At 43.4% G+C, this 7,714-nt stretch overlaps 1 protein-coding gene across 1 annotated transcript; it reads left to right on the top strand.

The window, feature by feature from the left end:
• The first annotated feature begins 2,140 nt into the window (after positions 1–2,140).
• LOC147618957 (eukaryotic translation initiation factor-like) lies at positions 2,141–7,386 on the top strand. Its single transcript, XM_086774164.1, has 9 exons — positions 2,141–2,673; positions 3,712–3,789; positions 4,019–4,120; positions 4,374–4,643; positions 4,733–4,827; positions 4,993–5,080; positions 5,256–5,606; positions 5,742–5,984; positions 6,078–7,386. Exons 1-9 carry the CDS (start codon positions 2,500–2,502, stop codon positions 7,167–7,169), a joined length of 2,493 nt encoding a protein of 830 aa, XP_086630290.1. The 5' UTR covers positions 2,141–2,499; the 3' UTR covers positions 7,170–7,386.
• The last annotated feature ends 328 nt before the right edge of the window (positions 7,387–7,714 follow it).

Below are 7,714 nucleotides of genomic sequence, written 5' to 3'. Positions count from 1 at the left end.
CTCATGCGAACATAAAAATAGAGTACATCCTCTAGTCTCGTAAGCTCATGGCCAGACACAAAGCCTTTTAGGTGCACTCAACATGTATTTCAATCTAGTAACATGAAAGACATGATGCACGTGAACTCCATTTATAAACGCAATTTGTAATCCACCTCATTAATCTTTTTCAAATAATTGCATAACACCTCGGAGATAGCTTATGGACTTTTCCAGTCCTCATTACTTAAGAACATTACTTAAGGATCTTCAAGAGATCTTAAGTAAACCTAGGGTTTACTGGCTCTCTTTTGAGACTCTACTTGCTTTTGGTTAGCATATATAATTGCACTCTATCTTGCACATTTTGTATACTCTCTCTTACAAACTGTAGTATCTCTTGCGAGTGTTTCACGAAGTAAACCACTCAATCACTAACTTAGACTTTCTTTAATCCAATCATCCTTGGGACTTTATGTTGAAATCCATAAATCAACATAAAAGAGCTCATCTCAGTAGGAGGATTCTAAGCACTATTATAAGCAAACTCTACTAATGAATGATATGTTGGAAAAGCATTTTCTTAATACTCCACCCTCATGTTGTTTCTATGGATGTGCTCTATTATGTAAGGCCCTCTTTATGATGAGGAGTAGTCGTTGTGGTGAGCACACGGGCACTTGACGATTCCCAGTTTACACACTGTGGATGGTGGCAAAGTGTGGCTAGATGGTTAGGAGATGGGCTTGTGTAGACTTGGCACTCTCCTAAGTAAGTTGCATGCTTATGTGGGCTAAGTAAGTTGCATGCTTATGTGGGCTAAGTGACCACATTAGTGAGTGCTAGACTACAAATTGAGGATACAATGTTCTTGGGTTGCAGGGCTTGTTTGAGGGTTCAGATGGTCTTACATGGGTGTTGGAGCTATGCTAGATCCCTATGAAACTTTGTTTACATAGTCTACTATGGTCCTAGTCGGATGATATGGTCCGTTGTTCATTTAGTTGAAATTTGTGGTACTAGGTGGATCATAACAAGGAATAAACTTCATTAAATAATAAGAAAGTCACTCAAATAAGGATTATCTAGAGTGTAATCAAGACACTGATCACATGATGATTGCATGTTTTTTCTTCGATTTTCACAAGCATTGTTTGGACGGACACACGATTAAATTTTTATTCTTTTCTTCTTTATAATTGAATGCTTGTAGATAATAAAACTTTTGGAGTGGAAATCATGGGTTTGCATCCCACATGAGCCCACTTTTTAATATGTTCATCAAGTAACCAAGGTTTTTTTGAGCCGGACGAGAATTTTGAAAAAGGTGGCTATGATTGGACTAATGTGGTGGGCTTGCCACTATCCGCCTAGTGTGTTAAGAAAAAAGTGTTCTCAACAAATGCCCTTTTGCCATCTCTAAGAGAGGTTGTATTTGACGCTTGCAGTGTTCTTTTGCCATATGAAAGAGTGGTTATGTCTGCCAGACGCTTGACACAAATGCCATCCATGCTCTTTTGCCATATGAAAGAGTGGTTATGTCTGCCAGACGCTTGACACAAATGCCATCTTAAAGAGAGGTTGCCAAACCTCTAGTGGACACAACCTCATCAAACAGAGGGTGTGTCCGTTGGACCTCTCTTTGAGATGGCATTTGTGTCAAGCATCTGGTGGACACAACCTCATCAAAGAGAGGTTGTGTCCTGTTGGATGTTTGACAACCTTTTTTTGAGATGGCATTTGTGAGAAGAGTCCCCAACAGACACAACCTCTCTTTGAGATGGCAAAAGGACATATGCTCTCATAGAGCACTACAAACATCCTACAGACACAACCTCTCTTTGAGATGGCAAAAGGGCATTTGTCGAGAACACTTTTTCTCTTCACACACTCGGAGGAGTCCGGGGACAGGCGGAGGGTAGGCCCACTGCATTAGTCCACTGAGGGCCACCTTGAAAGTTAACTAGGTGGTGGGAATAGCCTCTAGACGATTGTGTAAATTAAACTTGAGAGGGTTAAAAATCCTACCTCTTAAGGGGTCTTCCAGGTTAGTGTAAACGAGATATTCTATGTGGTTTAGCATCAAGTTAAGCCTCTAGACGATTGTGTGAATTAAACTTGAGAGGGTTAAAAACCCTACCTCTTGGATAAGGGGTCTTCCAGGTTAGTGTAAACGATGTAGTTTAGCATCAAGTTAAGCCGACGGACCGGGTAAAAGCGTATCGGACCGATGTATAATACTGAAAAGTAGTCGGATCATGGATGGACCGGTCGGTAGATGGTCGTCTTCAGCATCGTGTGGATATATGTAATACTTTGCCACAAGCAAATGCTCATGAAGAAGCCCTGAGGCCATGGCTTCTCAGAAGAAAATTTGTTGAACTTCGTCTCCTGCCTCTCCGATCCGGAGACGGAAGCCTGCGATTCGCTCCGCCATAGCCAGGAGCTTCGAGTTTTTCTTCTTCTTCTTTGTCTCAGAAGTCGCTTGCCTTTCTTTTTTTTCTACCCTCCTATCGATCGATGCATTCAGATCAAACCGTTAGCTTGAGGCCCGGTGGCGGTAAGGGGCGCCTCTTTGGACCCCGCAGCAGCAGCTCCATAGCCAACAGCAGCACCGCCGTACCCAGCAACTCGATAGCCGGCAACAGCTTCAACGATCCCCTGTTCCCCCCTCGCCTCAACCACGATGGCATGGTATGTTCCCGTCCCTCATTGTGCAGGTCCTTTTATGCTCTCATTTTAATGCAGCGATGCAGCTTAGGGTTAAGAAAATGTCTGCTTGCCGAGGATTAGGGTTAGGTTTAGGGTTTTTGTTGTGAGACATGCCGCAGATATGGTTGCGTTCGTGTTCATGGCTGTCGATCTATACGATGGTATGCAGGGATCCCCCATTAATCGCTTCCCTTTGCGAAAAGGATGACATACTTCATTTTGATGGGGCCGATTCATCTTGCCTTTCACTGCCGATTCATCTTGCCTTTCACTTAGTCCTATCGTGAACTGTTTTCCGGTCTCAGAACTTAGTTTATGCACTGCTCACTTGAGAAGTGAACGTTTACTTCTATTTCTTGAGAATTGCCTGCTTGTATATGCAGCTATTTAGGTTGGTGATGAGCACAATGCTCTTGTTTTACTCCGCTTCATATCCCCTCTGAGGAAGGTGTGTTTTATGAGGGTGTCAGGGGGTTAGTGTGGGGTGTCAGGAACCCAGTTTGCTGCGTTATGAGATTGACGGGGGATTAGTATGGGATGTCAGGAACTTAGCTTGCTGCATAATGAGGACATCCGGATGCCAGCATGTTGCGGATGAGGGCATTGGGGGATGAACATGCTGTGTTAAAAGGGCATGCTGCAAAATGAATGTGTAGTGGAACTATCATGTCATGTTGCGAGGGCATGATTTAACAAATTATGCTGTGTTATGAGGATGCTGGGAAATTAGAGTGAAAAGGCTTTGACATGGAGTTTCTAGTTTATGTCCCCCACACGTAGTTGAGAAAACAATATCTGGACTTTAATGCGAAGCCCCAAGGCTGTGCTTGCATCTGTTCGTAAAAGCACATGATAGTTAACAAGTGTTTCCTGATGTGGCTTCAGTTTTTTTTAAAAAAAATTGGTTTTCACAGGGGCATGTTGATATGTTTGAGAATGTTTTGTGATCCATGCCTCTTTATCCTGTATGATACCATCTGAAAATGTACATTGGCTTGTGGCCTGAGTTGGGGTTTTCAGGGTACAGATTCCAGATCCCGGAAGCTTACTTCTGAATGGATCAAGTACAGTAAAGAAGAGCTCTACAAATACAAAGAGGTGGGATCTAATAACTTTCATGCACAAAATCTGTCAGCTGTTATTCTCACATGTTGCAGAGCTGCCTGCTTGTGAGTTCTGTCAGTGTTAGCTTGTCAGAGCATTTTTAAGTATGTCTGGCACCTCTACGCAGACTAGGTGCATATAGTCTTTGATGTTTTTAGTTGCTTCAAGTTACACACAACTGACTTCTTATGCTTCTTGCTTTATGAATGTTCTTTATGGGCAGGTCATCACGGACATTCCACAGGACATAAAGAACGCTGTAGCTGAGATAGAGGCTGAACTCTCGGTACCTGAAGAACCGGAATGGGCTCGGCCAGCAACAAATGTAATGTCTTTGTAATTAGTAGTTCTGTTTTGGGGACTGTAAGACAGGGTTTGCTTCAGCTTCAATAAAAGTTTGCTTGGTACTATGTGCTGATGGGATGTACACATGTCTATTCAGAGTTAGACAGGCAGGCCTCTCACACACTCACACATGCACACATGCATGCGTCTTTAGATTGTAAACCTTCCTAAGCACAGTTCTCATACAAGCTGATGTTCTTCTTCTTTTTGGTGTCCTTGTTATGCCTATCCAGGCACAGACTCTGCAATCTGCTACACGGTATACTGAGCGTGATGAACGTGACTGGAAAAGTAGGGCACCTCTACCTTCTCCTGTGCTGGAGGAGAAAGGTAAGGAACAGCAACAAAGGGAGCCAGGAAAGAGGTCTGATAGTGATTGGCGGGACAGAGAGCAGGAACGTGAGGTTTCAACTTTGCAAACTTCTCGCCAACAAGAGCTGCAGTATTCATACAGGCAGCAAGAATCCCAATATCCAAAACAACAAGAGTCAGCAGCTTCAGGGGTAGGCATAATGAACTCTTTGTTCATACTGTTGAGAATTTTGTGAGAATATTTCTAAACATGATACAATATATATCTATATGCTTTCAGGGTTCTGCACCTGCAATTATACGGGCTGCCAACCCTTGGACAACAAGGAGGGGAGCAGTTTCAGAGAAGGAGAAGGTTCTGAGGACTGTTAAAGGGTATCTTTCTGTTTTGAGCCTTAGACAGAGGCTCTCAAGTAGTCAACTTCTGAAGGCTTAGTGTGTTTTCCTTTCTACTCGCTCTTAAGTAGTCAACTTCTGAAGGCCTAGTGTGTTTGCCTTTCTACTTGGGTTTTCTAATTTGTCTACAACTTTTATGATCAGAATATTGAACAAATTGACCCCAGAGAAGTTTGAGATTCTTTTGGACCAACTCCTCAATGCAGGCATTGATTCTGCTGAGATTCTTAAGGTATCACAAGCTTTCATTGGCAAATGTTTTGAAGTGTGGTATCCATGTGTCTTATGTGAAAGCATTGGCTGGACTACTTCACCGTGAAATGGAAGTTGAATTGTGTGTGCTTGTGTGATAATATGATCTACTCTCAATCATGTGGAGTACTAAACGATGGATGGTCTGATGGCAGGGAGTCATATCACTTGTCTTTGACAAGGCTGTGTTGGAACCTACCTTTTGTCCCATGTATGCGGAATTGTGTGTGCACCTCAGCAAAGCCCTTCCGGAGTTTCCATCTGATGAGGATGACGGGAAACCTGCGACGTTTCGTCGAATTCTGCTCAACAGCTGCCAGGAAGAGTTCGAAGGAGCTGATAACATGAGAGCAGAGATACACCAATTGACCAAACCAGAACAAGAATTGGAACGCTTCGAGAAGGAAAAGCTATTAAAGCTTCGTACGCTTGGCAACATCAGGCTGATTGGTGAGCTTTTCAAGTTGAAGATGATACCAGAGAAGATTGTCCATCACTGCATCCAAGTAAGTTGAAGTTAGCTTCCAGATTTTAAGTTTATTCCCCCCTTCATTCCCCTTCTCCCACACCTTTCACTGCCACTATGCATCTTTTTGTCAGATTGTGATGATCCTTCTTGGTATGTTTTGGTTATCATACAGATGCTTCTAGGGTCGGATTCAAAAACTCCTCCTGTTGAAGAGAATTTAGAAGCACTCTGCCAGCTTCTCCTAACAGTTGGAAAGCAGCTTGATGAGAGTGCCAAGTCTACAAAAGCAACAGATATTTACTTTTCTCAGCTAAAGGATTTTAGTACAAACACCCGCTTGCCTCCACGCATCAGGTTTATGATTCGGAACACCATTGATACGCGGGCTAACAAGTGGATACCACGCCGAGAAGAGGTCAGTTGTGGGTACTTGAAGAAGATTTCAGTGCACTTGACTGGTTCAGGTCTTCTTACTGGCAGATTTTTTGTTTTTGTTTTTTTTTGCCAGGTGAAGGCAAAGACAATCAATGAGATACACGCAGAAGCTGAGCAGACACTTGGTCTTCGCCCTGGAATGACTGGTGTAAGAAACGGACGAGGAGCTCCTGGAGTGATGGGCATGCCAGGATTAGGAAATAATTTTTCACTAAGCAGGCCAGGCAGCATGATGCCAGGGATGCCTGGTCTTTTGCCAGGCAGCGGAAAGATGCCAGGGGCTGCACCTGTAGTGCCCAACTTTATCCCTGTTGTGGACTCTGAAGGATGGGAGACATATTCTGTAAATCGAAAGAACAAGATACCTAGAGAGGGATCGATACCTCCTCCAAGTTTATTGCCTGGTGGGCCATTCGGCATGTCAGCTCCTGGACCAAGGCCAAACAGTGCAAGCTCCAAACTTTTGCCTCCAGGCAGTGGAGGATCATTTTTGGGCAGGCCAAGTGCACTGCTTGGTGACTCTGCTGTGAGAGCTGCTGCTACACCACTAAATCAGGGACAATTAGGCACAGCCCCAAAGGTTCCTGAAAAGGGAAGAGTGACTGGACCACCACTGAAACAGACGGCCCCAGTAGCATCTTTATCTCCTGCTGCTCTCCAGAAGAAATCGGAGTCATTGCTGAAAGAGTATCTCTCAGTTGCTGATCTTAACGAGGCTGTGCTGTGTGTTGATGAACTGCAGAGTCCAGCATTTCATCCTCAGTTGGTGCAATTGGCAGTTTCGATGTTCATAGAGAGCCAGGAGCGAGACAGGGATTTGATCAGGAAGCTTTTGGAGTACTTGTGGTCAAAGAAGGTTTTATCAGAGAAGGATGTAAGGGCTGGCATTATGCTGGTGGCTGAGCAACTTGATGATCTTGCTCTTGATATACCAATGGCACCAAAGCATCTCGGGGATCTTGTGGGAAAGTTTTCGCTCTGTGATGTTGTCGACTTAGGATGTCTGGTAGACATTCTACAGAAAACAGAGGACTTCGTGCTAAAGAAGGTGGTGTATGATGCAGCACTAAGAGCTATCAAGTTTGGGCCTAACTCAGAGAGGGTACTGAGCCAACGATCTGAGCTAGAGGAATGTGAAAGGCTGGTAGAAATGGTGGCAAGATGAGTAACCTTTTTTTGGTGGACACCATCCAGAATGTTTTTTTTTTCAGAGTTCATTTGCCTTATGTAGTAGTTTGGTAATGCTGGAGTATTTATTGGAGGAATTGTTTGAGAAGCTTCTTAGTAAGTTAAAGTTGATTTATTAAGAAGATTACCCAATACCGAGCTCTTTGTCTCTGTATATTTTACGGGAAAGCATAAGATTGATGGTTTTTCTTTCACAGTGGAAGTTGCAGTCTAGTGGAGATGGCATTTGTCTGATGTGTCAAATGCCCTGTCAGTGAGGCTTTTGCTATTATAGCACAGCTTAGTACACTTAAGTACAGCAAAGTGGCTGGTTTCATGTATGGGAAGTTTTGAAATAGTTTTTTGCTGAGATTAGTTTGCATGGCTGTCTGCTGAAAAGAAGTTTTGTGCATTTTTAAAAGTGGGGGATTAGTTTTTCAAGGCTCGTCACGTGCACGTGCAACGAGATTAGGCAGCTATTTTTCTTTGTGCTGTAGTATTGCTAATGTGTGGAGGCTTTAGTAATGTACTTATATATTTTTT

The sequence above is a fragment of the Cibotium barometz genome, chromosome 34, assembly GCF_041138505.1.
Source record: "Cibotium barometz isolate CiBa-2024 chromosome 34, ASM4113850v1, whole genome shotgun sequence".
NCBI lineage: Eukaryota > Viridiplantae > Streptophyta > Polypodiopsida > Cyatheales > Cibotiaceae > Cibotium > Cibotium barometz.
The sequence above is the reverse complement of the archived record's forward strand: the minus strand, read 5'-3'. Positions and strand labels throughout refer to the sequence as shown.

Excerpts from the sequence above, each read along its gene's own strand:
- LOC147618957 (XM_086774164.1), top strand. The coding sequence starts at position 2,500 with ATGCATTCAGATCAAACCGTTAGCTTGAGGCCCGGTGGCGGTAAGGGG. Across the intron at positions 2,674-3,711 it reads GCCTCAACCACGATGGCATG|GGTACAGATTCCAGATCCCG; the intron begins GTATGTTCCCGT and ends TGGGGTTTTCAG. Across the intron at positions 5,985-6,077 it reads GGATACCACGCCGAGAAGAG|GTGAAGGCAAAGACAATCAA; the intron begins GTCAGTTGTGGG and ends TTTTTTTGCCAG.